The sequence below is a fragment of the Crocodylus porosus genome, unplaced genomic scaffold (genome assembly GCF_001723895.1).
Source record: "Crocodylus porosus isolate Cpor-Errol unplaced genomic scaffold, CroPor_comp1, whole genome shotgun sequence".
Lineage (NCBI taxonomy): Eukaryota > Metazoa > Chordata > Crocodylia > Crocodylidae > Crocodylus > Crocodylus porosus.
In genome coordinates this window covers 22,314,046-22,328,376 of record NW_017728943.1, presented here as the reverse complement: position 1 = coordinate 22,328,376, position 14,331 = coordinate 22,314,046, and the positions used below count along the sequence as shown (strand labels likewise).

General features: G+C 49.5%; 1 protein-coding gene across 4 annotated transcripts in view; it reads left to right on the top strand.

Moving 5' to 3' along the window:
* The window catches only part of LOC109319422 (vinculin-like), a 43,517-nt gene that overhangs the window by 15,854 nt on the left and 13,332 nt on the right, over window positions 1-14,331 (top strand). For 2 of the 4 annotated variants that reach the window (XM_019548973.1, XM_019548971.1), the window contains 4 exons: window positions 140-319; window positions 3,200-3,372; window positions 4,711-4,828; window positions 11,096-11,864. In XM_019548973.1, coding sequence (XP_019404518.1) covers window positions 140-319; window positions 3,200-3,372; window positions 4,711-4,828; window positions 11,096-11,293 — 669 coding nt within the window. In that variant the 3' untranslated portion in view covers window positions 11,294-11,864. Of the gene's footprint in view, window positions 1-139; window positions 320-3,199; window positions 3,373-4,710; window positions 4,829-11,095; window positions 11,865-14,331 lie in introns of those variants that run through there. The other 2 variants (XM_019548972.1, XM_019548974.1) reach the window with 2 other exon arrangements.

Genomic DNA, 14,331 nt, shown 5'->3' with positions numbered 1-14,331 from the left:
TCCTTTTTGATTACAAAAGCATTCTGTAAAGGGGACCTGAGCTCTCTTCACAATTGCCCTTTGCCATGGAGATAAGTAAAGCAGGCTGCTGAAAATAAGATAAATTACCTGAGGTGAATTGGTTTCATTGTCTTGCCAGCTCCCGCATGAGTGCTGGAAGGACCAACACGCCAGCAACGGAGAGCCGCCATGGGGAGCCCTGCGACCAGAAACTGAAGCTTTACAGGATGACACCAGTAGACTGGGCCAGGTCACCAGGGAACTGGCCACTCAGATGTTTCACATGACACAGTTTCTAAAGAGGAAAGGACCCATTACGGTACTTCCCCCTACTGTGTGGTGCAGAGCAGGAGAAAATATATATTATGGCAACCCGGACCAGAGCAACCCACTAAGCATGCATAAAGACTGAGCTTTCCCATCTGTGAGCCAGACCCTCAGTCCTTGTGTCCACTCAAGTTAAGAATATGGGAATAAGGACCTTTCATAGAGTCTGCTCCCCTACACTGGCATAGCAGCTCCCCGTCACCTCTGTTGTCCCTTCAGTTTAGTCTCTGCACCCCCAAAATCATTGTAGCACAGGCTGCAAGCTTGTGAGTCTGTTGGCTAATGCTGCCCTTTCAGCAATGGAGCTGTTAACAGGAAGTAACCTGGTGCCAGGAAGCAAAGTGCCTCACAGTAAGACCAGTCCACTTTCCAGTGTGTTTTGGGTTTTGGGGCCATTTGTCAGGAGAAAGGATCACATGGGGGAACTGGGAAGCAAAGACACCAATGTACCCTAGCCCAACAGGGACAGGCCATGGGGTTTTACAGGCTCTTTGTTTTTCATTTCAGCCAGAGTGTTCTTTACTGCACCTCCTCTCCCCTCTGGTTGTAGCAATCAGTTCCCTGGCCACCTCTTCTAGGTTGCATCTGTTCATTCAGGCTTGTCTCTTCCCTCCCATCTCTTGTATTCTGTGTGAGCCTGTGAATTGGGGATGCTGAGTGGTGTAGGGACTAGTGTCAGTGCAGAGTAAAGATGTGACTGGGGAAAGGGCTTTATTCCAGATCCTGGCTCTGGTTCTCAGTGATGGTGAGGGAGTTACGTAGTCTCTGACATCTCTGCTGCCCACCTACAGAGAGGAGATAACAAAGCCCACCTTCAGAGAGAACTTCTGGGACTTGGGAGATAGGACACCTAGATATTAGTAGCAAAGTAAGGGGTCAAGCTTTCATCAGGCCTTTGGAGCTGTGGTTATTGGTGTCAGAGGGAGGAGATCCAGGATAGGTCTGATGGAATATTTTTTCATCTTTCCCTCTCAGCAAACACTGTGTCAGTGATGAGCTGTCTTATGGGCAGAGAACTAAGAGCCGAGTGCAGAATCATAGGATCATAGAAGCACAGGATTGGAAGGGATGTTAGGGAACACCTGGTCCAACCCCTGGTACAAATGCAGGAATGCATAGAGAGGTGCCAAGCTTAATGATGACTATTGAACTCTCCATGAAATTAGAGTTAATGCTGTCTGGGCCACTGCTGCAGAAAACAGCACCATGCAGCCATCACTACAGAGACCCTCAGATAAGGCAAGAGAACAGGATGCCTCCTGGACTGTGTTTTAAGTCATTCAGCAGGCAAAGAGGCTAAATGTGAGGGTTCCAGTCTGCATGGCTGGCAGAACAGTTTCTTGTATGATCCCTTCATGGGTTGCCCAAATCAGAAGAAGGCTTCCCCCACCTCTGAGCCATCAGCTACCTGACAGGAGAACGCCTCCACCCCCTTGCCAAATGGCAAAATGAAAATTCAGGGCTTTTAGGGCAAGGAGGCATGAGAGGAGGCAGAGGTTGCCTGCCCAGCCAGAAATGGGAGGGGAAGCAACTGTTCCCACCTCTCACAACCGCCTCCCCGCGTTCCCAACATTTGTGTTCAGATCAGGCTGGTTTTCCAGTGCTCCATGTAGATACAACCATCCAGTACCAGTCTGGGTCAACAAGTATGACAAAAGTTTTCTGTGGGTTGCTTTGTAAGTAGCATTGCCCCACCCCCAGCTAATGTAGAGGTGTTACTGAGCATGCCACAGGGCAATGGGAGCCAATCTTTTTTGGCAAGCCTGCCATGAGTTAGGCCCATGCTCTCTCCAAGTCCCCTCTGATCCTCCCCCTGCCCCATTTCCTGCTTTGCTTTCTGATTCCTTTCCTGTATGTATTGCCTGAAGTTGCTGTCCTTTAGGCTTCCTTCCCTGTCTGCCACTGTGTTGCCTGTCCCCTCCAGGATTTGTTATGTGCCACACATAGAAGCTCTCCATGACACTTGTTGCACACATGTCACGGGTTGGCCATCCCTGTCCACACCCCTGTAGCCAGCCTGAAGGTATGTAATTGGCTCAGAGCATATTCACAGCCTCTCCTAGAATCCCCAGATAACTCCAGTTCCCACTCCCTCTCTTTCTTCCTCCCCCTCCCTCCCTCCCCCCTGAGAGGTTCCTATATAGGCAACTCTAGGCAACTTTATTTACTAGCACTGCTAGAGGTATTTGTGGAAAGCTCTGAAAAGTTTTCTCCAGAAGGCAGAGGAAGGTGAGAGAGTTCTCTGTCCATTTCCTCTCCTATTTCACTACGTCCTCTGACCTGTCACCCTTTCCTCCCCTCCCCTGCTTGGCTTCCTTAAGGCCTGACTGCTTCAGGTTGGGCCCCTAGTCTGTGGTGGTTCTGATCCTTTGATAGAATTACGTATGGCAGCACTTCCCATTGAGGCTTCTGCAAAATGGGGTGAAGGAGGTGGAAGGAGCTATAAGCTGCTGCTACAAGAGGGGGAGTTTGGAGGTGTAAAGCATCCTCCAGCTGTTGGCTGAAGAGTGCTTGCACTGCATCTACTCATCAGTTTCCTGCCTGTTATCTAGTATCAGAGGCACAGGGCCTGCTTGGGGTGTTCCAGTGCAGCGGTTCTGGCAGTGCTTGTGGGGAAGTGAAACATAGATGTAAGAACTGGACACTCCATGTCTAGATTCAGGTGCTGATAAAGATGCTTTGTGCTAACAAGCTTGGGAACTCATATCTAATAGCAGATGGAGCTGGAAAAAGGCCTGCTGTCAGGCTCACCAGCATTTCTGGTTTGCCTAGGTGCAGCAAGAAGTTATGGTCCTTATGCTATAGAAGTGATTATAGCCCTAGGAATGATTCACATCTCTCCCTTCTACATATGTCTTTGATTCAATTTTAGACCAAAGAGCAGCTTGTTGACTGTGCTGGACAAGTGGCTTCCAAGGGGCAAGTGTTTGTTAAATTTGGCCACATCATTGCAAAGAATTGCTTGGATGACAGGTGTGCACCAGCTGTGCTGCATGTCACGGAGCAGATCCAGACCATCAGCAGTCAGCTCAGCATTCTTGCCAGGTAAATCACAAGGTCAGAGGGTGCTCTCTTGCTCACAGTTAGCGTGCATAAGAGGTAGGGGTGTCCCTTAATAGTTGAGGATCTTCAAGGGTGCAGCTTGCTGTTTTTCTCACTAGTATACACATATGGTACCAGTAGCAATCACTGAGGTGAGCATTGTCTTTGCCTTGGAGAAGTTTCCTCTTTATTTTACTTTCTTACAAGCCTAAAAACTAACCTGGCTCTTTCTCTCATGCTAGGTGAGGGCAACTGGAGGCTGCTGGTTGCATCCTGGTGACTACCCCAGGTGCCTTTTTGGGTGCAGACAGAAGTTACGTTTTGTGTGTTACTTGGCCCTTGCAAGCACTCTACATCTGTACTCTGATATGTGTGCATGGCTGCAGAGTGATTTTAAAGGGGCCGATTACACGAAAAATTAACTTTCCTCAAATGAGGGATAAAATGAAGGTGCTCTGCTTACCGCCCCTAGGGAATTTCCCTAGGGTTAATATTTGTATATTCAGGGCTGTCAGGAAGGAAGAGAGAGGGAAGAAGGTAGTGGGGAGCCAGAAGCAATGCACTACAGCCTGGGCTTTGCTTGGCCTGAGCTGGAGGTGGTGGTGGTGGGGTGTGGATCAGAGCCCCGTCATTTCATGAACCCTGCCAAGCTGCTTCCAGTTCCCCAGCTAGTAAGAGGGACCACAAGGTGGGGGGCTGTGACCCCTCACGCCAGCTCAGGTTTGGCAAAGCCCATCTGGCAGCATGATGGTGCTGGCTGACTCCTCCTTCCCTGCTGATAGCCCCAGAGCTGAAAGGTGTGGGGCAGGGCTGGGGAAAGGTGTGGAGCAGGCATGCTCCATCCTGCTGGCCAGCAGAGCTGGTGCAGGCAGGCTTGATTTCTGTTGGGTTCAGATAAGTGAACATCTGTTGGGTCGGGAGCGGAGGGCACTCTAACTTAAGGCGCTTTATGTAAAGTGTCATGAGTTAGAGTGGGGACCTGAACATCTATCTGTACCCTTTATCCTGGTCTTGTTAAAAACAAACCACTCCATTCCACTGCCTGTTAACTGGCACTGAGTCAGATCTGGGGGAGCAGGTCTTAATCAGGATCTATCCATTGGTTTTGTTTCCCTGTAACAGATATGGCTGTGACGTCCCTTTTTTGCTGCCCTCATTGGGGCTGGTATATATGTCTCAAGGTACTTCGTTTGCCCCCATCACTGCACTGGCTGAGCATGTTGATAGGAGTGACAGCATCTTCTTGTCCTCCCCACAAAACTGCCTCTGACTCTAGTGACAGCATACCTTCACATAGCAAGCTGTATAATGTTTTCTTTTTATCTTTTGAATACTTTTTAGGGTAAAAGCAGCAATAGCAGGGAGCAGGTGCTCTGCTGAACTCCTGGTAAACAATGCCCAGAACCTAATTCAGGCGGTGCTACAGCTGCTGAAGGCAGCAGAAGCAGCATGCATCAAAGTAAGTCTGCACTGGGACAGCACAAGGTCATTTATAGGGCAAATATACCTGGAGTAACATTTTTATGATGATATTCTTGGATTAAGACTAGGATATTCAAAGTGCCTGGAGGAACTGAGGAATTCTAGTGCCACTGGAATCTATAGGAATCTTTGCAGATTCCATTTGAGGTTAGTTAGTGCTAATGCTGCCAAGTGAGAACAGACATTTGCTCTAACAAAATCCTCAGGAAATTCATCATACTGGACTTCTACCTGCCTGTGGTATCACACCAGTGTTTCTTACCCTTGATTGGTTTTATTCTTTAGGCCTACCATTTGCATCTCTCTTCTACTTTACTGTTGTGGTGATCCATGTAGCAGTTTCCTTCTTGCTGAAAACCATGGATTAATTAATTCTTCTAAATAATTAACCTTCACAGTCAACATTTCTTACTTTTCCATCTAAATCCAGGGGTGCTCAATTACTGGTCTGTTTTTACATGCAAAGCTCTGAGATCAACAAAGTGACTTCAGGTCCTGGTTTTGGAGAGCGAGGGAATCATTTAAAACTAGAAGTAGGTTCACATCTGGAATTTGCTTGCAAACAGGCCGTATGTGCCTTCTTCTTAGATGTGGCTTAGCTCTGGTTCCATTCCAAAAGCTTCCTGATTACTGTGATGACAGCAAGACCTTCTTGTAATATTTTAAATAACTGAATAGATCAGACTTCTAATGGTGAGAAGGAACATTCATCCACACTCGGCCCTGATACAGCTTTGAACAATAATATGTCCAAATCTCCTTATTAACGCAGGACATGGAGCCCCCTAGGGCTGGCTGAATGAGTATGTGCTATTTAACAAGGTGGTCTGTCCTGTTAGGCTCCAATTGCAACTATACATCTGGTTAAAGACAATCACAACTAAGCCCTTTTCAGAGTCACTGTCCTCCATTCTGTAAATGTTTTTTGTTCCTAATTATATACATTTGCATTTGGCACTGAAGATGGCTTATTAGCTCTGCCTTTTCTAGCAGTCCTGCTCATTCTGTAACACTGACTGCCCTCTTTATTTACCACCCCAATAATCTTGGTCATTTACAGAGGATTGGGTTTTTTTTAGTAATTATTTTCTTCCACTTTTTGATGAAGACACTGAATTGACTGGGGCTGAGAATCAATTATAACAGGACTCCACCAGATTCAGTCCTAACAGAGTCTGTTAGGATGGATGGGAGCAGTCTTAAGGAGCTCAGGGTTAAACCAGTACCTGAGCCTGCAGGGTATCCAAATCCAAGTCAGTGGAAGTCAAGGCTGCACAAAGAGGTCAGAATCAGGAGTCTAACCTATGTTTCTAGTTTGCATCTTCCTAGTCCACAGGCTAGTCTAGGCCAGGCTAGGCCAAGCCAGAGGACGGGAGCTCGGGAGTCCAGAACACATGATGGGGGTAAGCAGGAGCAAAGTACTGGGGTCTAAAGTAGGGACAAGGCAGGAACAAGGCACACAGGTCAAAAGCTGGGAGTAAGGCTAGAGCAAGGCTGGGAGTTGCTGCAGAATGTGAAGTGTAGAATAGCAATGGCCCCAGTGCAGGGCCTGGGCTTACATACTAAACCAGGGACAGTCAAAATACGGCCTGCCAGGCCATTCTATTCAGCCCATGGGACCCCTAAAAATTTAAAAAAATTAACATTTATCTGCCCCGGCAGCTTGTCAAAGCTGACAAGAGACAGGGCCAGTAGGACCCAGGGGGAGCCTCAGCAGGGCTGAACAGCCCAGCCCTGCCCACCCTCAGCCATTTCACTCCTTTCCTGACCCTGCCCTGCTCTAGCACCATATGGCTGCCGCTGCAGCGCTGAACCGGGGAGCATGGGGCCTAGCTGGTACATGTGTGTGGGCAGACAGGGACTCTGTGTGTGTGTGTGTGTGTGTGTGTGTGTGTGTGTGTGGTAAAGCAGGGACTCTGTGTATGTATGTGTAGGCAGGGGCAGAGTGTGTACGCGTGTTCATAGGATGAGTCCCAAATGCACACCCAACCATACACATGCACCCACACACCCCTCACACTGCCATACAGGCGGACTCTTCCCATCCCCTCAAACCCCCCAGGCACCCATCTCCCCACAAACCCCTTCCCCACCCACACCCCACATAAAGAAGCACATGTTGTCTCACCCCGCATACCCACACACCCACAGCCCCCCACAAAGCTATATCCACCCCCCCACAATATACAAGACTAAGACTTCATTTTAAGCTATTGTGCAATCACCTCTATATACACTACACAAACACATGTAAATCAGGACAAAAATATTGTTTTTGTGAGGGTGTAGATGTTTGCTTTTTTAATATAATTTGGTATTTTTCTGGTTCCAAGGTGACAAAACCTCTTGCTGAAAGGAGTACTTCCAGGAGCAAGGGGAGGGACTTCTGGTGGCAAAGGTCAGGGGTTAGGGGGCGGGACAAGATGGTGACTAGGGGTGGGACATCTGTCAAGGGGTGGGGTTACTGTCTCAGCATACTAAGATGCCTGCTCCTTTAAGGGCAGAATCTGCCTAGAGAGAGGTCCCTAGGAGCCAGGCAGAAACCCCACACAGGTGCAGGTTACTATGGCAGCAGGCAAATGATGGAATTAACTTGAACCCGCACCTGGTCAGCTGACTGGAAGAAGGCAGGGCCCTGGGCACATATAAACCACAGGTCTGAGGCCAGCAGGTGTTAGTTCTCTGGCAGCAACCAGGGGAAGGAGCCTGTAGAGTAGAACTGCCCAGAGATGCTGTGGCTGCCTGATATACCGCTTACAGGACTAATGGGGCTCCCAGAGCTCACCAGGTACCCTGTGCTACAAGTTACTTAATGCTTGGGGAGAAGTTTGCCTCTTTTAAAGGGACAGAGTGCACCCTGCACTGTTTGAATTACGTTATAGACCAGGGGCTTGTGTTTTCCATTGTTATTTAGACTGGTGGACCTGGCTGAGGCTACTGGGGAGGAGAAGGCCTTATTGCGGCACACTACAGTGTGGAGACCTCAACACCAGTGGGTGCAGCACCAGTGAGGGCACAGAGACAGGGCTGCAGAGAGCCCAGCACCAGTGAGGGTGCAGAGACAGGGCTGAAGAGAGCCCAGCGCCAGTGAGGGCTCAGAGAAAGGGCTGCAAAGAGCCCAGAGATGAAGGGAGGCTGAGTTATATCAGGGCCTCAGAGGGACAACGTTTGAATACCACCTGTGAGGCATGGGGCATAATAAAGGGATGGCTTTGAAGTAACGCATCTAGCTCATAAGGGTTGGAGTGTCCCGCGAGGCATTTCCTTAGGGACCCAGCAAGGGGTCTAAGAACCTACGTGGCTTAGTGGGGTCCACCAGGACTGTGACTACATAGCACCTTGAAGGCAGCCTCCCTTTCTACCATCTATTATCTTAACCATCAAGACGTGACAGGAGTGAATAGAAGGCACCCATGGGTCAAAGCTAGCAGGGTCACAAGGCCCTAGGGGCATCACGGCCGTCCCTAGGGACCCCACCCCATGACAGCTACCAATGTGGCCCTCAACAGCTTGCCAAAACTTGGTACTCAGTAAGTGCTGCTGAGGGTGAAGATTTGCCTTCTAACAGAATCTACATTAACTATTATGCTTTCAGATTTCATAGATTTCATAGATCTTAGGGTTGGAAGGGACCTCAGAAGATCATCGAGTTCAGCCCCCTACCCCAGGGGCAGGAAGTCAGCTGGGGTCATAGGATCTCAGCAAGATAAGCATCCAAACATTTCTTAAGAGTCCAGAGTAGGTGCTTGCTTCACCTATGGAGAGAGTCTTTTCCAGGCCTTTGGGGCTCAGACAGTAAAGACGTTTTTCTTCATGTCCAACCTAAAATGGTCTTGTGGGAGTTTATGGCCATTGAACCTTGTCATTCCTTGGGGTGACCTGGTGAACAGGCTTTCCTCCAGAGCCAGATGTACACCCCTTATATACTTATAGGTTGCCACCAGGTCACCCCAGGGCCTGCGCTTTTCCAGGCTGAAGAGTCCCATGGCTCTTAGCCTCTCTTCATAAGGCCTGTTCTCTTGCCCTCTGATCATGTGCATGACTCTCCTCTGGACTCTCTCAAGCTTCTTCACATCCTTCTTGAATTATGGAGCCCAAAATGGGATACAGTACTCCAGCTGTGGCCTCACCAAGGCTGATTACAGTGGAAGGGTGACATCCTGAGATTTGCTTGCAAAGCCTCTGTGGATGCAAACCAGAATTTTGTTCGCTTTGCCAGCTTCAACACTGCATTGGTGGCTCATGTTCATCTTGTGGTCAGTCATGACCCCCAAGTCCCTTTTAGCCATGGTACTACCAGGCATAGCACTGCCAAGCCTATAAATGTGATGTGGGGTTTTTTCTTTGAGGTAAAGTACCTTGCATTTTTCCGCATTGAATGTCATCAGGTTTTTATCCGCCCACTTTCTAAACCTATCAAAGTTAGCCTGGATCACCAGCCTATCCTCGGGTGTAGACGCTCTACTCCAAAATTTGATGTCATTGGCGAACTTGGCCAGTCTGCTTCTCATACCAGTGTCCACATCATTAATAAAGACATTAAAGAATACAGGTCCAAGGATGGAGCCTTGGGGACACCACTGGTCATGGAATGTGTCACGGCGTGGGGTCCTAGGGGCGGCCGTGATCTCCCCTAGCACCCAGTACTGTGCCAAGTTCACGTTAAAGCACCCTCATTCTTCCCCACCACGTCTTGATCTTTTATATGTATAAGGGAGGCTGCCTATTGTCCTCTTGGACACGGTGCTCTGATGTATCCTGGCCCCTGTTCTGTACTGTGACTTGGTGCACCCCAGCCTTATGGGCTATGCGTGGCTCCAACCGCCCCTGTACCACGCCCCAAACCTCGCAGATATCCTGGACGTTGTTCGGTCTGTCTAGCTCTCTGAACCCTCTCTGGTGCTTGGGCTCTCCGCGGCCCTTGTCTCGCAACCTTGCACCCCACAGGCACTCTGGCTTGTCTCGCAACCTTGTGCCCCACAGGCCGTCTGGCACTCATCAATCGCTGCCCCCTTTGCTCTGGGGCGCTTCTCACGCTGCCCCCTTTGCTCTGGGGTTACCACAGTCTTGGGGTTCAGGTGGCTGTGCCTGGCCCCAGCTCTCCTCCTTGGGGTCTCAAAACCCCTGCAGGGCTCAGGTGGCCTTGGCCTTACCTGGCCTCCAATTCTCTGCTCCGCTTCTCAGGGCTGGGGTCAATGCACCCCCAAATGCTGTGCCCTCTCTGGTGCTGGCGTCCCCACACTACCGTGAAGCCCCTATGAGGCCTCCTCCAACCCCTAATAGCCTCACCCGGTCCTCCGGTTGTAAACAGTAAGCCATCAACACAAACTCAAGCCCCTTGGCTACAACACAAACTAAGCCATCCGACTATAACCACATTCAAGCCTGTCACAGGGTGTCTCCCTGTCTCACCCGTAAGAACTGCCCATGCATCCTGGCCTCTTCCCTTTCCTTGCTCTGGCAGAGTTCCAACCTCTATGGCTGCTGGCAGAGGACTCCCTGTCTGGGTTTAAATGGGAGCCAGGCCCTGCCCCTTCCAGTCAGCTGACTCACCGGTTTCCCTGGCAACCCACAGCTGTGCTTCTTTATTACTACTGTGGCTGCCCTGGTGACCAGCAGCTGGGCTCCTTACTTGCTGATAGGGCTCTCTCTTTCTAGCTGTTTCTGCTCTAGGGAGCAGGGCAGCTATGTGCTTTGCAACAGAATGCCATGATGATTCACTCTTGTCAACTACCACTCTCTAGGTCCGACCTTGGAATCAATTCCCCAGCCATCAGACTGTGATGTAGCCAAGGCCTCAGTTGGCCAATTTTTCCATGATGAGATCATGGGACACCAGATCAAAGGCTTTTTTTTAAGTCTATATATATGATGTCGGTCACTTCTCCCGTCCAGGTGATGTCACCTGGTCATAAAAGGAAATGAGATTGGTCAGGCAAGACGAAGATCATTTAGTCATCCTCAGTTCTGTTAAATGTCTGCCATATTATTTTGTATGGAACTAACTTGTTAATCAGAATGTCAGGTGCCACAAAGTCAAACACCTGTTTTTTCCACAAGGCCCATTAGCATTACTATCTCCATCCTTTAGCTCTTTGTTGCCACCATCCTATATCAACCACTCTATTGTGTTGTCTGAGACAAATTTTTCTTTGACTTTTCAACTTTTTTGCATGGTAAGAAATTTAAACCAGCTTGCTAATGTCAGTATATTATTGTGTGATTATTTATTTCTTTCAAACAGGGCTTGCGACAGCCATCTCCTGACTCAGAAGAGTGGGAGGTAGCTGCTTTTTGTACTCAGTGGAGAAAAAACCTATTATGGCATAGAACCAAAGAAGCTTTAAACCCAGACAGGGATGAATTAGGACTTCGCAAAACACGTGCAGAGCTTGAACCCACTCTTACAGCCCTGGTTCAAGGACCATCATCCCAATGTTAAAAACTCTTCTACCTACTCCTAACCTGTAAAACAAATCCTGGTATGGATAGCGTTCCTCAGGAACAGGAAGAGATCTCTGCCCATGGCAAAGAATTGACAGCCTGGAAGGGTAGGGCTCTCGTCACTGACCTCCTTTGAAACTTCCTGTGCTCACCAGAAACAGGACACTATACACTAGAAGACTGTACATATTTTCCAAGGACCATGAAGAATTAATCTCCCCCTATGTTGTCTTGCCTAAACAGTTGGCTTGTAAATGGAAACTCCGCCATTCAGAGAGCCTTCACACCACAATGTGTTGGTTCAAATTCTAGACCTGTGGATGAATACACAGGTGTTGATGTTAACCTAACAATGTTCATGAGAAATTACTTGTCCATCCTGGCTACATGGCTTTGTGCACCTGCTTGACACTGAATATGAGACTATACCTCAGAGGAACCCTCTCAGCTTTGATCTGTTTACTCCCTAAGAAAACAACCTCTGGGTGTGTCTGTGCTGTGTAGTAAAGTGTCACCATCTATATGTGCGCAGCATTTACTGTGCAGTAGATTAGTCTACTGCATGGTTGCGTACTACCTGTAAATACAGGTAGTAGATTAACCATGCAATAACTATTGCAAAGTAATGCACATGTAGACTACTGACTGGGAACAACTTGCTCCCAGTTAGCCCAGACAGCAGGAGGCAAGGAAACTGTCTCTTGCCCCAGGCAGATGCTTTCCAACCCCATGTCTCAATTGCCAGATTGGTGCATGGGGCTGGGAAAATGTCCTCTCCCGCAGCTGCTGCTTCTCAGACTCATTCTCTGATTGGCAGATTGCAGTATGGGACTGGGAAAATGTCCCCTCCCAGGGTGGGGTCTCCAATCCACCTGCCCCCCCCCCTTCAGAGCAGCTGGGGAAACCCCAGAATGGACCTCCCTCACCTGCCTTCTCCCCCTCCCATCCTGAGTCAGCACAGGAACTGGGAGAGAGGGGACAGAGCTAGGAGAGGAGGCTGCAGAGATGAAGCTTCTCTTCCTGGATTGGATCCAAATCCAATATCCTACCCACACAATACAACAGCTAACCTCTGTTGGGTTGGAAGGATCAGTCTAACACAGGGGCAGGCAAAATACTGCCTGTGGGCCAGATTCAGCCTGCCAATCAATCCAGCCCACGGAGCCCCTAAAAAAGTTTAGAAAACTAATATTTATCTGCTCCTGGCTGCCTGTCAAAATGACAGGAGCCGGGGCAGTAGGACCCAGGGGAAGCTGGGAGCAGGACCCAGTAGCCCAGCAGTATGGCTTGCCTAGCCTTACAGAGGTTTCTGGCCTGGGACCCTGGGGCTGTTCCCACCTCCCTGTACCAGAAAAGGAAACTCAGATAAGAACATGGAGGGAGGGGACAAGGAGGAAGGGAAGGACTGCAGGCGATCACCCCAGTCCTCGGGGCTGTGCTAGGCTGGCTCCTGCTGAGTCCTGTGGTTGCGGCCATGCAGCCAGGAACCACATGGTGCTGGAGCAGCCAGCAGTGGGCAGGAAAGCAGGGAAATGGCAGGTGGGGGGGCTCCTGCTGCTGTGCACATCCTGGTGGTGGCCCAGGGAGCAAGTGTCCCTGGATCTCTGCACAGGGTGGAGGCGGCTGCTGCTGCGTACTGCACTTTGCAACCTGCTGAAACTGCCTCAGGAGTGGTGTGACACCATGTGCCTTCTGCTGCTGGGCTGCACCACACCCCCTGCCTGCCTGGCAGTGGGATGCACGTGGCACTGCATTGCTCTGGAGGCTGCAGCTGGGTGCAAAGCACAGCACGCAGTGGCAATCGCCTCCACCCTGCATACAGATCTGGGGGACATGTGCCTCCCCAGGCCTCCAGTGGGGTGAGCACAATGGTGGGAGCCCCCTGTGCCCCTGGATGAGGTGCTCGGGCTCCGATTATCCCATTACCCAGCCCGGCCGGGGCCCCATTCAACCCAGCCCCTGCCCCTGCCCCTGTCCCTGCCCCTGTCTGTGCCCCATTCCCTGCCTCACCACTGGAGCCTCAATCTGCCCCCCCATGGACCTTCCCCCTCTGCCCCTTCCCCCACAGGCTAACCTGCTGGGCAGGGGAGAGCACGCACACGTGTGTGCATGCACTCAGCCCCCACAAATAATTTTTCTTCCTCCACCTATGCTAACATGTCACAGGTAAAGCAAGGGGACAAGGGAATGGTTAGTTTCCTGCCACTGCAAAGAAAGAAGGTATGTCAGCTACAGTCAAGAGAACCAAAAGAACTGGAGAGAGACCTTGCAAATTGGCTAAATGGGCCTCTGTTTTCATAATGTCACTATGTAGTAGGAGATGGCTTTAACCACTGAGTCACAAAGATCTGACTTATAGAAATCACAGTACACAGATTCCTTAGCAGTCAGTTTGGGTGGCCTGGACCCCTTCTGGATTACACTACAGTTTACTTCTTAATGGTCAATGAAACACAGAGCATTTGAGGATGAAAAGCCCTGGAGAAGGGCTAGAACTTCTTCTTGGGGGTCCTAACTCCTGATGTGGACATACAGAGAAAGGTTAGATTCATAGATGGGCTGAGATTGGAGGGAGTGGATGGGACTCTTTCTCAACATGCTTAAATTAAGGCAGAAAAGTAAGGGTGAAATTAGTATATAATTCTTGTAAAATACCAGACCTATCCATTTCAGACCCCATAGATTCTGTAATCCTGCTTGTGTTGTATATGTTCCATTACAGCACCATTGTGTATTTCTTCTCTGCATACTCTCACCAGTATGCATGTTTGGAGGGTTGGGAGCTATTTGTGCCCGTGTCTACTCTTTGTGGGTAAAGCATTCAAATGTAAATGATCAAGTAGACCAGATATTTGTGTCCACATGCCCACCCATCCAAAAACTATGTGTCAAAGATTAAAGTCTTTGATTTCAGATGCCGATGGCAAAAGGTCAGATGACAAAGGGTCAGAAGCTAACACAACAAACTCTGTGGTTGTAATTTATCCCGCTGTATTAACAGTGTTGCATATACACACCCCTATCTGTGCCTCATTT